Source organism: Euwallacea fornicatus, chromosome 36, assembly GCF_040115645.1.
Source record: "Euwallacea fornicatus isolate EFF26 chromosome 36, ASM4011564v1, whole genome shotgun sequence".
In the NCBI taxonomy this organism is placed as follows: Eukaryota; Metazoa; Arthropoda; class Insecta; order Coleoptera; family Curculionidae; genus Euwallacea; species Euwallacea fornicatus.
The window spans coordinates 108,015-129,155 of NC_089576.1; the positions used below are offsets into that span (position 1 = coordinate 108,015).

A 21,141-nucleotide genomic window follows, 5' to 3' on the forward strand; every position below is an offset into this window, starting at 1 on the left:
TGCTTTCTATAAATCGCGAAAATCTTTAAGTTTCTTTGCTGCAACCGAAATGACATCAGTATGTAGCATTTCTTTGAACGAAACCATGCGAAGGAGAATTCTCCCATAGTTTAAAAACGGGAAAGTCTAGAGTTAATATACAGGGTGTTTCCAAAAATGTGTGCAATATAGATGATACTTATGCATTATAAATTGTTCTTCACAAACTTATCCTTACGGAAACACAGATCTTCAGAATTAGATAGCGAAAATGACATTTTCTAAATAACTTTTCTTCCAGTACATGAAATTTAATGAACTTTCGTGTTCGTGAAACATCGTGAATCATACCAAGAATAATAAGAGAGTACGTAACACTTCTTTCTACACATATATGCTTGAGCACATTCAAGGAGTTTAGTCTATGCTACTCCAGTGAACATCAAAAAAGAATTATTAGGACGAATATAATCTTTTGTTGTCATCAAATAAGTAATAACTTTCAGGTTTTCTAGAGGGTAAAACAGTCTTTTATACGTCCAGGTAATGAATGTATAAGACTTATTACCATTCATGTTGATTAATGAAAATTGAATTTTGTTTAGCACCTTTTTTTTTCATTTAACTTTTTTGTAAAATATGCCATTTGACAAATTGGTGTTTTTCTGAAAAACGGTTCGGTTTACATACATCAACCAAGAGCACCTTTTTTTTAGGTACACCCGAAATGTTATAAACCACATAATTGTTTAAAAAAAATCAAAGACTTTAAAAGTTTAGGGATTAGGAAATTGCGGACAGCCTCTCTTCCGCCTTTCTGAAGATGTAGAAAAAAGTGTTTCCGTAACGGTAAGTTTTTGGAAAACAATTTATCGGCATAAGCATTAATAACTTTTTAACAACCGCTATTCATTTTCGGGATATTGCCCACACTTTTGGAAACACCTTGTATACAGAGTGATCATGAAGAAAAACTCGCGTAAGCTTTGAAATATCAAAGACATGTATTGGATAAATTAATCTCTTAATGTGTTATTGATGACCAGGTACACCACAAAGGGCTAAATCAATGCCCTACGACTAGGGTTCACCACTCGAGATTTTTTTTATGATCACGAGTGAACAAACACCAATCAATTACCTACTCGAAATCAACGTTCTACAATGATGATATGATTTATGTCAAAAATTCTCATATGTGAACGTCTAAAAGGGGTCATTGTTAGAATCTTTTACACGTTTCCAAATAAGGCGAAACGAAAAGGATTGCTTGTCAGACAATGAGACGGAATAATCATTAACTTTAAGAGATATTTAGTTATTTATAAACATGTTTTTTGCCTTAAAAAAAATTATATCTTAAACTTACTTCCTGACTAATGTCTTTAACCGATAAGGTTGTTCCGGCTCGGGAGCAGAGGTAGTTAAGGAGAACATCTTTCCAATAGGACCTATATGAAATTAGTCCTAAGTCACTAAGTGGCTTCTCCGGTGACCCAATTTTACCCTCCACCCTTGTTAGTAGGTAACCTGCAAAAAATGTTTACCACACTATTAAAACTGTCTATCAGTTACAACATTCACAAAAATAATATTTGTACTGTAAAATGTTGGTAAAAATTAAGGAAATAATCCTTCCAATTCTGAGCGGCTACAGTTATTTTACCGCACTTTTAGCAACATGGTTAGGAATAACATTAACGCATTGTTATGACTCCTTTCCTGTCAAGATGTAGATTACGATTTTTGGTTTTTATCACAATTTCTGACCCCCAATAGACAAAAAAATACAACACACGTTCATACTCAGTAACCAATGATCGAATTAGTTAATTCTGTTATCAATTTTAGGTTCGGAATGGGTTCATTCCGACCTAGTGTCAGAGAATAAGATATTAAAATTACAATAATAGTAACTTTGTGACCGAGCTACTGGCGAAGTGGGTAAAGGTTACCAATGAAGTAACATACATTACTTTTGAGCTGTATACAGGATGATATAAACTCGAGGTTTACGACTGTTTCTTTGCAATCCGTACGAGCTACAACGTTAGTTAAGTGATTATAAAATTGAGCAATTAGTCGCCCCACAAATGCATTACCGAAAACTACAACATACCGAGCAGTTCTGTGGATGTTCGAAACGAAAAACTTCGATCTCCAAAAATTACTTAAAAAGTTTTTTTTTATTACACCGAGTGTTTTTTAACACAAGCCATTGGGATTTCAATGGAATGTACTTCACTGTTTTTTTCCCAAATGACACATAGGAAAAATTACTTAACAACTACAGCGGTTATTTATAAAACTGGTCTAGCTGTTGTGTAATTCATATTACATGTGGGGCTGTGACAAGAACGTTCAATAAAAAAGGTTTAGTTTAACTAAAAAGGAACTCATATTTTTTTATATTACTCAGGATCGAGTAGCCAGAAAGTTTGTAACATGGTTTAAATGGAATTTTTATTAAAAGTTTCTGACCAACCCATTAGGCAACACGAACTGAAAAACAATACTGTCACTAAAAAACTTGATAAATACTGGCATAATACGTAATTTGGGCCATGGTTCATTTGAAAAAAAAACAGTGAAATGCAATACATTGAAACGGGTGAGTCGTATTAAAAAACACCCTGTAAGTATATAAGGCCTTTAAAAAACATTCGCGATACGGAAAACACGAAGCGCAACGGAATGTTTTATAAGGCGCAAGCGCGTCAAAGTGCTTAGTTGGTTTAGTAACATGCCGGAATTCCCATTTCTAATACATACCGTTTCGCTAGTAACCGTACATAGACCATAAAGACCATTTATGCACGCTGTAGCACATTATAATCGATGATTCATGCATAATAAAAGAGTATTTTATGATATAAGTGTGTAAGAAGGCCTTTAAAGCACACGCGGCATATGTAAGGCGTAAAGGCTTCAAAAAGGCTTTTATAAACGAGCATTGCACAATACTTTTAATTATAAGGGCACCTGCAGGGTGTCCCAATTAAAACAGTCTACCTGAAATATTTTCAATGTGAGACATTTTTTGCGGAAAACCCCGAGACTGATCGATTTTGCTTTCAAGAGAGACATCTTCTGACGTACAACCAGAGATATAGGTTCATCCCTTACCCGAGGTGGTAACTTCTTTCAAAAATATTAAATGGCACGGGGGTCAAGTGGCACATGATTTTGAAAGTATTTCAATTCTCGTGACCAATGTGGTGAAATTTTTTGCTTTACGAGAAAAGTTATGCAAAAACCGTGTTGGAGGAAGTGTCAGTGAAACAAATCGAAAAAGTTTCGAGATAATTTTCAATTATTTCAGTATTCAAATTGCGACCCATTTACTTCCATGCAGGAATCTAATTTTTTTTTTAATTTTCACGAACATTTGGAACACCCTGTATGTTTCTCTAACAAATACATTAGTTGTGAGCTAGTCAAAGTGTTTAAGCACGCCGAAATTGAACATTGTTTCCCTAGTGCGGATAAAAGGCGTTTTACGTGCGCTGCGGGGTACTATAATCGTCGATTATGAGGCATGCATAATAACAATAAAATGATATGGATCTGGAGGATATACAGTGTAGTTTGTTTGGATGATGCATGGCATAGATGCAGTTAACGTTTTAAGGTAATTTTAGATAATTTTAGAAAAAAAAAATAGCATTATGCTGTTGATTTGACGAGTACTCTAAATCTCTTCGATAGTTGTTTCCTACCATATGAAGATACACTCAGAAGAACCCAAGCTAACATTTAGAGAAAAAAAAGGTAAATATTACATTATTTCTCAGCATAGTAGCCTTTAAGATTGACCCACTTTCCCAGCGTTATTTTATGTCTTCTATACCCTGTGTATAGTAAGGACTTTCGAATGTTTCGAAATAGGCATCAACCTCGAACTCCACCTCTTCATAATTGGAAAATCTCTTAACCGAGCCATTTTTTGACGTTTAGGTATAGAAAATAATCTGAGGTGGTCAAATCTGGAGAATAGGGTGGTTGAGGAAAAAATTCAAACCCAAGTTGTTTGATTTCGACCATTGCGATGACAGAAATGTGGCCTGGCGCGTTGTCTTGATGAAACGAGATTTTGTTTTTCACCAAAGGCGGTCGCTTTTTCCCAATTTTTTCACTCAAACACTGCAATAAATTTGTCTAATATTCTCCGTTTGTTGTTTTTCCTTTAGGGAAACAGTCAATAAAAAGTATCTCGCGTCATCACCTTTCCTGCAGATAGAACGGGTTTCGCCTTCTCCGAAGGGGATTCTGCCCTTTGACTCTATTGTTTTGACTGCTCTTTCGACTCGGGTGTGAAATGATGAACCCATGTTTCACCCATGGTTATTAATCGACGCAAAAACTCGGCTTTATCGCTGCGAAGCACTCTCTGGAAACATCCTCACGACCCTGCTTTTGTTCAATTGTGAATAATCGCGGCACTCATCTAGCGCACAGCTTTCTTATATCAAATTGTTCGGTCAAAATGCGATGTCCAGTACTTTGTCAAATGCCTCATCGTCTCCACTAACTCGCGCAATTTTATTCGACGATCTTCCAGTACGATTTTGTATATTTTCACCAAACTTCTGGACGGGTCAAATCTGGAACGTCTTCGGTTCGGCCACTGAGGAGATGGTGTTGGCAGGTTGTACGACCGCGCTTAAACTCTGCCAACCAATAATTTAGAATTGTTAACGAAGTACCAGATTCCTTCAGTGTAGGATCTACTCTCTACTTGCTGTTGGACGGATCAAGACCTTTCGAATGAAAGTTTCGAATCACGCATCGAATACCAATTTTTCCATCGTAGTACCCACAACTGCAATCAACGTACCACCCTCAAAGATTAGACATGAGCTTTTTAAGGTTAGGTCTTTGTACTGTAAGTAAATTTTTAACAAAAGTAACCATCTATGTGTCAGGTTGGGTACTTCTGCGATTATCCTCGTAAGTGTCGATTTAATCGGTCCTGTATAGAGATGACTGATGTTTAGTAACCCTCGTAATTTAAGTGCAACAAGCCATGATAAAATTACAACGCAGCCGAAGTTTTTACGCTTATGCAGTCGTCGAGCGATATCTACAGCACATTTACTTTACGGTTTAGTAACGCCGGCAGCAATACTACGTCATAAATTTCTACATGCCTAATTACGAATATATGAGTAACCATTAGGTTCCACTAGGCGCAGAAACTAATTCCTGACGCTGTAAGCCTTCTTTCCCTGCCACTAAGGTGATTTGTAGAGTTGAACTCTTTCCATGTCTGCAGTTGAAATGGTCCAGAAATAACTGCAGGACGACAGCTGTCTTAAAATTCCCTTTATGCAGGCACATTGGGACACGTTATATGAATCCATCAGGACCAACCCAGCAATTCGAGAGCGCACATGCAAGAACAGTTGTGTTGCTCTTTTTGAGGAGTAATTCGGCGCCTCTTTTCAGTTCTAGTACTCCAAACAATACGCCTACATACTCGGCTTGTAACCCGTTTTCAGCATGAATAAATAAGTCGGCCCGCAGGCTAAAAGCACTAGAAGCCTAAATAGCTCTTGTGGCTGAGGCGTGACTTCGGTCCTGACGTCATTCATTGACCAGAACGACGCCAGTGCCAATACCATGAATTTTTTCATGACACCGTGTAGACACTTATACCAGAAGTTCGTCATGCTGGTGATGGATTGTTTCAGCGGAGCGCTATTGCCTGGAGAGTGGGATCTAAATGACAAAAAGCATTTGTCCTCAAGAGCCTCGCGCAATTATTTATATTAGCACTCCAAATTCCATTAAGCAGAAAGGACGAGATAAGAACCTTCTCCAATAAATTGCATTTCCCCTTGGGTACGGGGGAGCGCCGGCAACAGTGGAGGACGCGTGCTGCTGCCAGACGTCGGGTATCGACCGGCGTCGAGGTCAATAGTCGCCCCCTCCTCCAATCCGCATCCCTTTTTCTCCCTATACACAGCGCCCGGGAGAAGCTCCCAAGTCCAAGGGGTTGGAGGGATGCTAGAGACTGCGGCCGCCGTCTCGGAGGGGTTTTGTTCTTGGCGGGTTTATGGCTTATGCTTTCAGCTTTGTAGACTATTCGATAAAGATGGAGGAGTAATAGGTTTACCGAAGAGAATATTGTGATTTCCAGACGACGTTATGGGCTTATGAACGGTCGCGGTGTTTAAAAGTTGATATGCCACGAGTACAGGGTGTTCGTTTCTGAAAAGTCAACCGTGGACATCCCGGCAACAATGAAATTTATTAGGTGGGATAAATTGAGCCAGAGTTAATACCGGTGGATACAGATTTATCAGCGAAGTTTTTCATAGTTCGCCGTAAATAATATTCTAATGAGGAAAGATCTGCAAAAAGTGCGGGCCAACGTATGTCTCCATTATTCGAAATTATTCTACCGGGAAATATATTTTGCGGTCAAATTGTCTTCATAAATGTATGGGTCGATGATCGTATCGCCAAATAAACCAACCCATACATTTAGCCCGAAACGTGCTTGTGGTTGACGTCCTTGGTGTTCATGTGGATTTTCAGTAGATCAAACACGTCCATTGTGACGATTGAATATGTCTGAGTTGGCAAATTTGCATTCATCCGTGAATATCACGTTGGAAAGGAAATGGAAATTTTACTCCAACAGAGCCATGTTGTTCCTAAAAAACGTGTCTCTCTGTTCAATATCTCGTGAATGCAAGACTTGAGTGATATGAATTTTAAACATACCATATTTATGTTTTTTGAAGACTTTCCGCACTGCCTGATGAAATATGTTAATTTCTTCTGCTGTAACCTTTGTCGAAGATAAAGAATTCAATTCGTTGCTGTTTATTACTTTTAAAGAGGTTTTAACATTTTACTCACCGTCTGTAAAATGCCTTCTTCATTCCCATTTGATCTGTAAACGCTTCTTTTGGCCTTTGAAAATGTATCCACGTCGACAAAGTTCATAAAAGGGATATATTTATTTTAAAATAAATTTAAGCTGATTGATGATGTTTTTCTAGATACCGCTGAAAACATGTCTCCGAAATAACTAGTACATTTCGATGCCAATATATACGAAAAGGCTTAATTGCAAGTTATAAGCTTATAAGATGGCGTTCAAAAACAGAAAACAAAGATGCTGCTGGTTGTCGAGAATCGAAACGTTGAATTTCAAAATTAATATTAATAGTGCCATGTTGCGGAGCAGGGAAAGTTCCAATAATCAAATGTCAATCATTTTTCCAAAATTTTAATTTGTTTCGAATACTACCGAAAATCATAGAGATTTTTCAATTTTAAAATGGCACATTTTTTAATTCCAAATTGCCGAACTTTGCCTCTATTTAGCCGACCTCGTCACTCTTTTGGTTTTCCAGATCTTCATGGGTTGAGCTGCAAAAACGCATTTCCTAGGTACTACATGAAGTTACTTTCGGCGAAGCCGACTCATCCCTTTTTTCTGGCTGAAGGTGCAACGCAAGTCACGTTTGCAGGATACCATTGATCGACCCAATACTCGTATTCCATTAACAATAATTACACTTCAAATCAAATTAAAAACTTTTAAGTAAGGTTAACGATTCGTCTAAAACGTGGAAAGGTAATAAATCCATCTCCACCAGTAGATTCGGCCACATATTGCGATTCTAAAGTTTTCCGTCGAAAAAAGTATTAGACATTTTCCGTAAACTTTCTTTATTAAGAAACAACCGCATGTTACTGTTGAAAATTTTTGCCAAAGTTAGGCAAGAAATCGGCAAAAACTACCGAGGATGACAAGAACTGTTATACATAGAGGACCAAATCCCGCATAAATTCGTTAAAAATTGATGGGATTTTTTTCACAATACTGGAACGCGTCAAATATTCTTTTTACCTGTGCATTTTTTGCTGTACAGAAATGTATACAATATCATCCATGTAGCAGATAAATATACTTTTTCATTTTTTATTATGGAACCTCGTGTATATTATGACGTTTTTGATTTTTTTGAGAAATTCCGAACATATTTCACATAACATAACCATTTCTAAATTCAACAAGTATTGAAATATTTGTATTTAAAGTGGCCTGCTACATCGCCTGACCTCAGCCCTACTGACTTTTAATAGGATTGTCTGGAACATGGGGCATATCTGAATAAGCTCAACAAACACGTCCTCAAATGATAAGAAAAGTTCTTGAAGTAAGTGAATTGCGACTTGTCCACTGCCAGGAAGTCAACATTTAAACATTAAATTCTAACAGTTTATATTATTATTTTTTAAATACTAATAGTTCTCCTGTTATTTCTATTTTTCGTTTTTTTTTTCAAAAACAGTTGAATTTACCCATGGGTATTTTATCTGAAATATATTCAGACTTTCTCAAAGAACTCAAAAACGTAATATTGTACCTGAGGTTTATCACAGCCCTTTCAACCCACTCGGATTCCAGCAAAGCTGTCAGTAAATCATGTGAATACTTTGCGTGTGTAGACGTGTAATCAACACTTGTTAAACTAATCTTCAACAATCGTGAAAGCATTTGTCATAGAAGTGACGGAAAAAATACTACCCTGTATATGGTAATAACTATATATAAATTTCAATGCAATCTAAACAAACACATAGTTTCAAAATTTAATCTTGATATCTCAAAAACTGGAGCAGGTGTAAAGACATTTTCCTTTTAATCTAGAATTTTCACCAATTAAGTTTTTCGAATAATGCTTATATTGAAAATTATTACTATTTTTGGAGTGAGGTAAAAATCCTACTACAAAAAACTCATACATCCTGTATATTGGCTTGCATTTGTCCGTCCTTCGCCATTTTCGATTCGCTAATTACGGTAGATAAAAATCTACGTGCATTCCCAATGGGTATACAAAGCCCGTTAGCAGAACAATATTATAATAAATTATGCATCTAAATTAATTTTAATTGGCGGTAGTTAATTTTTAAACGGGTTGTCGGTCGATGTGAGCCAGGCCAGTCGAGGGGTTCACTGCCTCCGGAGGAACACCCGGAATGCTCGACCGGAGTCAGTAATTACTCGAAAAACGTAAAAAGCATCCTTTTTATTCCATATATTCCAATTAGAACTGTTTTAAACTAAAAAGAACAGTTTTATTTTGTGACTGATTTTCAATAGACCAAATCATATAAATATAAGCCAAAAACCACTTTCAGATTCAGGATTCACCCCAAGCGAAGACCGTTAGAATGTGCAGCCGTCTAGCCGGGTCAACAACCACCCAAAAACCACGTGCCAACAGCGGAATTGAATTGAATTAACGCGATTATCTGATTATATCGCTCGTAAAACGATCATTGCCTGCGCTAATTGGTCACTTATCGGCATACTCCAAGTTTTTGTGGCAAAACTGTCTTTAATCAGTTTAAGTTGATGATTCCGGAAGCCTCACTAACCGAGGGTTAAGGTAAAAGTTAGCTATACCTGCGATAAGAACTGTGCCACTCCAACAACGCTGCCCTTAGTGCAGGGAGAAAAGCAAGGGGTTGCGTGTCTGGAGGGGGAAGGGGCGAGTTGGGACGTCATTTCGATTCCCCCATGCACAACGCAATCTTTTTCAGGCCGGCGAAGGCTCCAATCAAAGGATAATTTTTATTAAAAATTGTGAGAAAGTACAGTGGCGTACATTCTAGGATTCAATAACTAGACACGAAAAAGGTTTTATATGGAAGAGTTGTAAACGTTTCGAGTGTATTCAAGTTTTTTTCAAGGCGAATCTCCACAATCGAACCGACAGTCCCGAATTCAAGAACAGACACAGCACAGCAGCATTCAGACTGGCTGCAAAATTTTGCTTGTTGTTAGAGCGTAGGGAAGTCTGAAATAGATTCAAAACGTTCTCCGGTAGAAGAGTATAATATTAAGTAGGCATCAATAACATTAGAAAACTGCGGTGGTGGAAGACAAGATTTATCTGAGACAAATAAAACTTATATATTATATTTTTCGCAGCTCTTAGATAATGTCTTGTACGATCGTTGCCGCATAATGACGCTTTCTTGAGTCCAGTTAAGTTTTAGCCACCGTCCAATTGAGTTTGAGACATGGCGGCAATGAATACTATTTATTTGATGGTGTTTCTCATTTCGACGGTCTCGTTCCAGTCCTAGAACTCAACAGAACTTTTACTTTACCCAACGCGTAGCCTTGTATCGACTTTGCCAAATGAGAAATCTGATTTACTGTCGTTCACACAGATAAGGCAAATACGCCAAAATAGACAAATTTGACAAGCAAGTTTTGTTTACCTTCATTCGGATAACGTTGTACCTAAATTGAATAGGCAGATCTACATTTTTCCTTATTGTTATGTGTAAGCTTGCAGGTCAGAAGCCGAACAATCATGTACTAAACACTGAAACGCGGAACACGCTTTTAATTTTTTTAATTTGGCACATGTCAAATCCGACGTATGTCACATATGTGGCATGTGTTATTGTTTATCTGTCAAAATCTCCAGTTCAACTAGAGGTGGAGTTGAAGATGAAGGTATACACTGGCGCACAATAAGAAGATAAATATTAAACATCAATTCATCTCAAAATCAATTCATTTCTTTTCCGTCAAAGGTGCTGTTTCCATCGTTTTCCCCCGAAAACACACGCGGTCCTCCCTTTTGGTGGCTGTTGACCCGGCTAGACGGGGTTGGGGCGTATTTCCTCGACTGTTGTCTGCCCTGCATGCCGTCTGTCTGCCACTTATGTGGATATTGAATTGATGTTTTATCTCTTCTTGCCGAATTTCTTTAATACCAATTCTATTTCTGAGCCCCGAAAAATCATAAACTTCGGAAGTACAAACTTAAAATGATTTGCGTGGCTGAGCTAGGAAAGTGCTAGCTCAGCCACGGGAAGTGGAAGTTGTTCCAATCTATCAAAATGAAAAACGAACACTGAAAACGTATTTTTATATAAGTGAATATAACATGGGCATCAAAAATTTTATCGGAACATTCATATCACGCCATAAATTTTAATATCAATAAAGTGAAATTTTCTTTCATTCAAATCAAAGCTCACCCCCATCCACCTGTATCAGACATAGAAACGCATATTTTACGAAGGGGAAATTCATGTCTGGAGGGTCGTGGGGGACAAACACCCGCGGTGAGACGACGACGCTCTTGCGTAACGCAACGCGTCTGCCTTTGGGAGAGGGCATCGAACCGGCCACGAAATCCAACAATTCCAGGTCCGATTGGGACAGGTCGGGATAGTCGGAGGGCGTTTTGATAATGAATTAGTATCGACCAACTCAGGCAGGTTGGCTGGCTCTTTGTTTTTGCATGTTTCTTTTTTTGTAGGGGTATTTTCGTCAATTCACATTCTTATCAAAGAACAAGGCTGAAATATGTGGCCGGATCTTTTGGATATAATTTTAATCAAATTATTTTACAACTATGAATTTAAATATTTTCCTTTAAGATGCTAACCTTGACCATAGAGTGGTAAAATAGAGCTAAATAATCAATAAGACTCGCTGAGATCATGTAACATAAATGGATGTCGCACCTCCTCTGCAAAGCGCAAAGCGTCGTTTATGAGCTACTGCTAGAATCAACATTATTGTCAACGCGTCTTTGTCAGAACAGTCAATGTCAATAGATAATTCGATTAGTTTCCTTTAAAAAGTAATGTGTATGTCATACATCTTCAGATTATGTCGCCGCTCATCTAAAATAACATTTGATGGTCTTAACAAATTTTTGTTGATCCCAACATTAAAAATCCGATGTTAATAGAATGTTTCATTTTGTCGCAGTCGAACCATTTCAATTTTATTTAAAACAAGCATTGATTCATTCGAATAACAGTCTATGCATGCACTCTCTCTTTGAGTATTTGCTCACACCAATCGATACAACATTACATTTTTACGAATCATAAATAAGCGATTCAAATTAACGATCGGGCAAAAACCCCCAGATACACCGGGGTCGACTAATAGATCGCAGGGAGTTCTAATGACAAAATGGCGTGCCGCGCCCTCTAAAAAATGCATTAACCGAGGTAAAGGTTTGTAATGACCGGTGGCGGCGAAAATCCTGATGTATTGATGCTTAATGAATAATTCATTTATATGCAGGAAGGGATGACCAAGGAGGGGGGAGGGTGGTTTGTGTCAATCAATAAGTCGTTAAGGGTTAAATTATTTCGAAAATATTTAGATTTATGTTGCCGAAGTGACGAGTCTAATGTAGAATTTACAATCACACGGTAAGCGGAATGATCAAATTGAAAAAAAAACATTCCATTCAGTGTACTAGCGCTGGTACGCTACTAAAATAGTTCTGACTTAAAAATTTCGACGTTGGACTGTTAACACGTACATTTAAAGTATACAAAATTGATCATCAATGACCCACTTTAACGATAAATTTTTCAATTGTTTTACTTTAATGCATGATTTTATTATCGGCAGCCAAGTACACATAAAATCGACATCATCATTCATATTCATGACCAATGCCTGACGTCGGCGGAAAAATATTGTTACTAATTCACGTATTAATGAACGATTAAGATACTTATTAATATAAATAACACAAAAGCTATAAATGTGGCACTTACTGAAGTCTATGAGTAGTCTACCGTAGCCTTGCCTTTGATAAGGTGGTAACGTCAGGATGCAGGAGACGTTGTAATTCAGAAAAGAGTTTTTTTCCTGGAACAAATTAGTTATATTAATTTAAGTTAAAGCTGTTTCGACAAAAAAGCGAATAAATGTACAACATGTAACATGTAAAAATATTCTGTACAACGGGACAGGGATTGTTTGGTCAGGCACTGGGGGCCGGCATTCCACTGTTGAGCCTGGACGGCCGGTGTCTTCTGGTCAATTTTTTTGCTAGCGATTGACAGCATCATTTTCAAAAGATCGAATGAACTTCTGTTTTCAATGGAAGCCATAATAGATTATGGGTTCTTTGAAACAGTTCTTTTCTAACATTTAAAATTATGTATCAACAATCAGAGTTATTTTTTTTTACTATTTAAACCAAATTTTAAGGCAATATGTCATGATATTAGCCCGATTCAGTTATTTTGATTGACAGTTGGTTGATAGGAACCACTGAAATACTTCCTGCCAGATGATTTTTTTTTGTTTGGGAAAATAATAATTTTTAAATTTTAGTTAATTGCTTTCTGTAACAAAAATAGAATGAACAAAAAAGTTGTTTTATAGTTAACATGGAGTGTATCATTAGCCATTTTGAATGGAATTGTCAAGAAAATTCTATTTTTCTTGGAAAAAATAATTCAGAAAAATAAACGAACATTTATTTTAACAAAAACAATTAAATTTTTTGTTTACACAAAGTATTTCAACGGTCAGTGTGAGCGAAAATAGGTGAATCTTACTCACTGAGCTATTGACGTGACTACTAAAAACATATGGGATGTTCAAATAAAGGAAAAAACACAACTTTACATCAGAACTTACAGAAACCTATGGATTGAGCACGCCATTGACTGCTAACTTTAAACCAAGTGGAAAAGTTTGCTAAAACGCCCTGTATATGGAAAATGCTTCAAGTTCAGTGGGAAACAATGCTACGATAGAATTTCTCTTGAAATTTCAGTCCGCGAATGAGTAATAATACTTAATCTATTTCCGTTTTGCCACTATCCCATAAATCCATCGAAAAGGCGCCACTCTGTACATAATATATGAGAATGGATACTCATAAACAACTGTATATTTTCAAATCTCGGGAGATGCAATAAAACTCATTTCTCCAGTCTCCAATCAGCAGCCTTTAAAATATAATAAGCTTTTCTCGTTAGCCATTAAAATGCCTGACTCCATATTCACCGAACCGCTATCTAAAAACAGCCATTAAGGTTGTTCGATCGTAACGCGCTACACCCATAAATAATGGACTCATCGCATTTTCGAGGCGACGATTCATCCCACAAATAACCAAAAACTGCAGAATTATTTCTCGAAAACGAATCGTTAGCCACGAATTTATAGGTCCACATAATTCGTGGAAAAAGTGGAGGGATCCACCACACATACAACGCATACACGTCGACTAGACGGTCATGGATATTAATAGACTACATTCTCTTGTCGAACGTTTTAACATCGTGAAGACAAAAAACTTATTACAAATAACAATTGAAACCAATTAAAAATTTCTTCCCACGGTCATTTAATAATAATTAACAATATTCAGCTTGCCACCTGAAAGTACCACCTATGTACATATATTGAATAAAGGTCATAATTTTTGCGTATAATTTAGAACAGTGTGATATTGAATTGATATTATATCATCTGACGTTATAATGAGTGATATTATATATGCATGGTCACACTCGTGCAGCTCATCGATCTTTTTATTGGCCGATTTAGAATCTGTGATTGTGCGCACACACGTAGATCTTTGGGCCGATTAAGCAATCGACTGAACTGTCAGCCGACCAAAAGTCTGTAGTCTGCGGTGGCCATTCACAGATTCGAAATCGGCCGATAACTGTATGCGTGCACACGATGATCCCCCCTCCCCGCAGGATTAAAGTATCGGCCAACTGTTTAGTCTGTAGTCTTCTGATGCCTTTGTATTAAAAGAACGTGCCAAAGTACGAATTAAATTCGTAGCTGACGTAGGCGTCTAACTTGTTTCATTATTGCGGGTTTGGGTATATGTACTGTTTTATTACGTCAGGAAATTTCCATGTCTATGTTAATTGTATTGTTGACAATTTTTGTACCCTGTATGGTATAGGGGGCACAAAAATTTTTTGACTGAAGAAAATGTCTACTAACTTTTTTTCCATTGTTGCATGAATTTCCCTGTATCTCGGCACCTGCTCCTACGTGCTAACCACTATCCACATGTCCTGAATTTCTAACCTCACCAATTTGTCAAATTCGACATTTGCCGCCGTTATTAATTTATAGAAGAGAAAAACATCTGAATTCCTTGCCAAAAAGAGATTTTTAATCATTGCGAATAACATTATACAGGGTGTTTCAGTTTTTTCTCGCACAACTTAAACAGTTGACAGACCTTTTAAGATAAATAAAAAAAGTCGACATAAACATAAGTCCTCGACCAATTCGAGACGATAATACAGGGTGTCAAAATGTTTTCATTTTTTTCTTTATAGTCCCCAAAGCTTATGAGAAGCTTCACTTAAATTTGGAATGTAGGTAACATTTGACGACGGATAGGATGTTATTTTTCTAATGCTATACCCGCTTTTTCCCACTCAAATTTGTCGGGGCTCATTGTTGATGGCTTCTCCCAAAACACCTGCATTTATTTCAATCGTCTCATTTCGGAAACACTGAGGTCTCTCATCTCAAACGTCGGCTGCAGTTAAACGGCAGATTTCTATAGACATTCACTCAAATACATGCCATATCTCAACTTAAACCATAGATCGACTTCACTATTAGGGTATAAAATTGAGCATAAGCAATTTTTGCCTGTTTTGATGATGTGATCCTGTCATCGGTTAATTACGCAGACCCTCATCAACCAAATCTGAGAATACTCAGAAGCTGGCCAGTAGATATAAAAAAAAATTAAGATGTTTTATTTCTGAGATGTTGAAGGCAATTTTGTAGGTCACCATGTAAATTAGTGCTAATAACGTACTCCCGAGTGAGACGTGACAACCGAAAGTATTAAGAGAAGTATGCAGTACGTATCCTAAAATTAGGCCTGGTGTCTGGCATGTCTAGCCATATTTTTCCATGCCAAACTCGCGATTCATCGCGTGTTTTATGAATGAAGTCCTCCTTTTAATTTAATGGCTTTTGCGCTAAGCAGAATTGTTAAAAATAGATGGTTGGAAACAGGGAAATTTTTACTGGTTTTCAAAATCATTAAACTTAAATCAAATTTTATTGGATCCTACAGATGTGAAAATACTAGGCAAACCAAGAAATTTGGTATATTGGACTTAGATGTCCTTTGTGGTTACGTTACCGAATCTCCTACGAGGTCTCCACAATTTCGATGGTTTCCGAGATCGCTGAAAAATTATCAAAATTACCCAAAGTTTCAAGCTTTCTAATTCATAAACTATTCGTGATAAAAAAAAAATGTTAAAAAGATCAATTTTTTATTTTCTAAACGCTGTGAACTGGAATACCGCGCGCGCCTAGTAGTTGGGTTTCGTTATCAACCAAATTGTTGTAAATACACACGTGGAATTTTTTTTATACTCTGAAAATTCGTTCTATTCCTGATATGTCAATGCATCCCTTGAAAACATTAATGAAATATTTAACCAAAAAAATCAATAATCTGAGTTTTTCTATACATATGGTTTTAGCCGCATTTTGAAGGACCTTAACTGCCAACTGGCATATTTTAGCACTAGCTGAGAGATTTAACTGTATGTTATTTTTTGGGAAAATATAAAATTTTATATAGGGACCTAACTATTACAAACTTTGAAGGCAGTAGAAAAAATGCTGTAACTTTCCTTCCCTATATTTTTGTTAATATGCGTTTTTTAATTCATGTTCGTTTACAACAGTTTACGTAAATTTATCAAATTGCAGTAGTTAGAAGCACCCTGCATATCAACTCCTGGAAGGTTCGAAAACTATCTGATTTTAATGAAGTTATTTCCTTGCGGTTGATAAAAACTTAAATTAAATTGATCCAAAAGAAAACGCACAAAATGTTTTTTTTTTACTGAAATATCACCCATAATTTTTCTTCTGTCTTTTATGTAAAACATTGCAGGGGCCCATGCCAAAAAGAAATATTTCGGCTTTCTCGGGATGTTCATGTCAAGTCGAGCTGATGAGGGGACTGGAGCAGTCTGGCATAGTAAATTCGAACGCACATAAATTTCTTTTCAAAAATTTCGTTAAAATTTCGTTTCGGTAGGCCATTTCTAGAGATCGCAAACACAGCGGTGAAAACCGGAAGATCGAAAGTCCTCAGGGCCTTCATTACTATATGGCTGGGCGTTGAAAGTGGTCGAACAGGGAAATTGTGAAAGCTCCCAAGCTTGCGAAATTTTCCCTCTTACACGGCTCGCTTTTCTAGTCGGAAAAGCTCCGTTATTTGATATTCCTCTGTCGTTTTGCATGGCGGCACCGGAAAAGGTACATCTGGGATATATTCCTGTACTGAAAGCAATCCCGTAGGTCGCAACGTAAAGTAAAGTGGTGAAAACTGAAAATCTGCAAGTTGGGAAAATCTCGGAACTTTAAAGTTGATGCTACATTGTGACATTCCTGTTAAGGATGCCCTGATTCTTTTAGTTCCACAAAAATATTTCGATTCTTTTTTTAGTCGTTCTCTCTCTATTTTCTCTAAACTGCATGAAGCTCGTCGCGTTAAATTCGAATCGAAGAATAGAGCCAAAAGTGTTGACATATTCTCAATGCGGAAAGTTTCTGGAGTTCGAAAAAATCGATAGTTCAATTTTTAATCACAGAGTTTTCAAAAGTAGTCGGGTGCCACTGACACAACTGTCAGCAGGATGTCAGTTTGATTTTACTTTTGTGTGATTTTTGTATTTACTCGACTTCGCAGTCCAGAAGCGAAAAGTTCTTTTGTCGAGACCTTCCAGGTAATAAGGGTCGGGAGCGTCAGAGAAAACTGCGAAAGTTCAGCATAATCTAAATCAACGACAGTAGTTGCGGAATTTGCACCGATGTGTACAAAAGCCTGTGACTAAATGCAATCCTCAAGGAAAAAGCTGTAGAAAGACGAACCTGAACACGTTGTATATGGTACGGGTATATTAGATCTTCCCTCAACACTTTCCACACAGTCTTATAACTAACATCCAAAATCCTTTCCAATTTTTCTAGTAGAAGTACCTGGATTTTCCTCTATTATGTTTAGCACATTTTCTTCCAATTCTGCCGTTCTCACTGTTACTGGCCTTCCTGCACTTTCACTTCCTTTTAACATGTTCATTTAACAAAGACGTAGATGAATTCTTTCGAACATTTTTAAATTGTGAATATTACGATTCGGAAATCGCTCAATATAAAAGTGCCTGGCCCGTAACGAATTTCCATCGGCAAGTGCATACATGAAATGCATATCAGTCATTTCAGCATTTGTAAAAATATTCATGATTAAAAAAAAAGGTAAAAGTAACAAATCTGGAAACGTATTTAAATTATATGGAGTCTAACGTGTTTACTAGTGCTGTTTTCAAGATTCACACTGTCTTGCTACGCTTATTTTAACTATGTTAATAAAAAAGAAAAAAAATTGTCAATAAACATTTATGGCCTTGTATGTAGGGAACAAAATCTATTTCCTGAAATTACTCAGAGAACAGCTCCCTAAATTTTTGCTTAACATTTAGGAAACGCCCTATATATATATATATATATATATTAATGGACTTGTTATATATAATAAAAATAATAATACATTAGTTTATAGTAGTTTATATTGTTATTTTTTAATTATTAATAGTTGTATTTTTATTTCTGGTCGTTGTGTTTTTTTTTTTATTGTTGAATTTAATCATGGACATGGTAATTGAAATACGAACAGAACTTCCCAAAGAACTCAAAAATGGCATAATATATCGAATGGTCCGTTTAACCTCAGAGAGGCAAATATTAATAACCATTAATAAAAAATATAGGTTTCCATTAAAAAAATAACAAAGTTGACCTTGAAACGACCTTGACGACGTCATATAAGTTAGTAGCGATTTGAGCATCTTATTTCCTCTTCGATGCTGAGCAATTTTTATTTGAAACTTTTTTCCTCTAAAAATTGATAGGTGCGTGTCTCAAGTTAAATGAGCCACACTGTATATATAGTTTTATAAGAAAAAAAGGAAAAGTACTACATGGGAAACCTTGCACATATCCTTGTTATACATAAATATACACAACTAAAGACAATATTTAACGTGTTCCAGAATTTTCATAAAAAATATTTTCTTTAATTTTTAATGAATTTATGAGGGCCTTTTGGTCCTGTATGTATAATTTAAGTATCAGCATGATTCTACGTCTACGTATAGTATATCGTTTGGTTCAACAAACCATGAGCATCTTGCGCGTGGTGTCAAGTAATACCCGCATTTAAAGCAACAGACAGCATTTAAGTCAATTTAAATCGTTTATGTTAATTAATGCACAGGACGATTATGCCGAAAAATCTGAACGGCGCCAACGTCACGGCTTTTTTAATAGATGAAAAGTATTGCGTTGTTTTAGCAAAATTCCTGTAAGTTAAGGCACGGTCTATGAAATTAGCACCGATTGTCACGTGAAAGATTGCAACTCATTTGTCGTCTCTTTAATTGAACATGTTAATAGAAATGAAAACCTGTGAAGTCGTCCTCAATCTTGACTATCAGTTCTGTTGACACATTACGGGTTTTGGAAAAAGCTGTCAAAAAAAAAGTTTCCTCCTCAGAAATAAAGATCGACGCGTCTGAGCGTTCCACTTTAAATACCTTTAGATTACGCGTCCAAAATTAAGTATACGGCATGTTATTGACGTACGTGGCCAAACTTCAAAGAATCATTCTTTGAGTAGTTGTAAAATGAAAAGTTTCTATAAACATAGGTCTGGTAATTCTTCGTTTTCAAGATGCAGGGTGTCAAACTTGTTTTAAAAAATCGTTATATATAAAAAAACACCCTAAATAACAAAAAGACGGAAAGTAATACGACGTTGAAACTCGGTGAGAGTTTTTAACGTAATACAAAACAATCTTTTAAGGTAGAAATTGTTTGTCTTCTTTCGTTAGTGGTATACACAGGGGTAATGCCGGAAGTTTAAGAAAAATGAAAGAAAAACGCTTTATTAAAGCTACATTTAAAACAAATGGCATACAACTTTTAAAGTAAAAAAACATTAGAATTTTATTAAGAAACACAGAAAATCAATTAAACGACCATTAAGATTTTCAGAAAAACACTATTAAGAAAAAGTTTGGCACGCCGTATCTCGAAAACGAAGCATTACTGGCCCTATGTTTATATAAGCTTTTCGCCTTAGAATCACTCAAAAAATCACCCCCCAGAATTTGGGCACGGAATCAAGTAACATCCCGTATAATGTACCTTAAGTTCATCCGTTAATCTAAAAATCGAGCTTCATCAATATGGTCAGCAGGTGTCAATCTCCGGCATGACTACATCACTGAACAGCAATTTTGAGCCTAACCGACAAATGATGCCTTTTAAATCTCCTTTCGCCCCAGAAACCCTCGAATTTAAAGTCAATTAGTCGAAGCCTTCTGCCTGCCACCTGACAGTATTATCGACCCATCACGGCTGCAGTTTTTAGTTTGCGTACCGTTCAGCTATATATTTTATAATAATTACCATTAATTTAATTTAAACTTGCTTCTTAGTGTACGGCAGTATGCAATTAAGTGCATCTAAACAAGGTTTTTGTCATACCACGGTAATTGAGTAGTTGTCGGTGTTATATGGTAAAAGAATCTCATTCGGGACAGGTGCGGCGTGCAGAATACACGTTTTTTTCGCGGCGCAGCTGTTTCTTCACTTCGGATTGCATTTTATCGTGAAGATAATGGTTCCGCTAAACGGTTCTGTTTTAGCTTTTATAAAGGTTCATAATATGAACAATACAATTCTGTCTGCCTATTGTTGTCTAATGACCATTAATTCCTGGAAATCGTGAACACATGAAATTTTGGGGAAGACAGAACTCGCTTTAACTTTAAAATTGCATAAGAGAAATGTATGTGGGAAATGGCGGATTCATTTGATTGATAACGATCCTAATTTAAAACATTGGAGGTCGTACAAGTCTAAAACCTCATCATCATCAACTCAAGTGCCCGCAATTCTCCCGGTCTTTCGGACACATGGATGGATGGAACAACATGGATATTAATATAATGGCTACGTAATAACTATTTCTATTAATATTTATTTTCTGTCGCCTCCAGGATCATTAATCATCCATTAATGAGGCAAATTACTGCATGATTTTTTTTGTTAATGCACAATTTTCGAATTGGACATGTAGGTCGCGTTTGCTCTTTGCATCCATCCAAACCACAGAGCAGTTGTACGCTCCACTAGTGGTCATTATCCGATTGTTTTTGGTATAGGTCACTTATCTCGGTTTGGATGCTTTATTATTCGAACATATCATTAAAAAAGCAAAAGTATGTTTATCCAATAAATACTAACCGCAGCGAAACAAA

The 21,141-nt window shown here is 36.5% G+C and overlaps 2 protein-coding genes across 3 annotated transcripts in view; one reads left to right on the forward strand and one right to left on the reverse strand.

Annotated features, from left to right (window-relative positions):
- The window catches only part of LOC136349147 (deoxynucleotidyltransferase terminal-interacting protein 1), a 93,062-nt gene that overhangs the window by 45,479 nt on the left and 26,442 nt on the right, over positions 1–21,141 (forward strand). The window lies entirely within an intron of this gene.
- chm (chameau) overlaps positions 1–21,141 on the reverse strand; it is a 38,798-nt gene that overhangs the window by 1,527 nt on the left and 16,130 nt on the right. Inside the window, exons 12-13 of the mRNA XM_066300498.1 lie at positions 12,562–12,655; positions 1,349–1,509 (exon numbers count right to left, since the gene is read on the reverse strand). Coding sequence (XP_066156595.1) covers positions 1,349–1,509; positions 12,562–12,655 — 255 coding nt within the window. The remainder of the gene's footprint in view (positions 1–1,348; positions 1,510–12,561; positions 12,656–21,141) is intronic.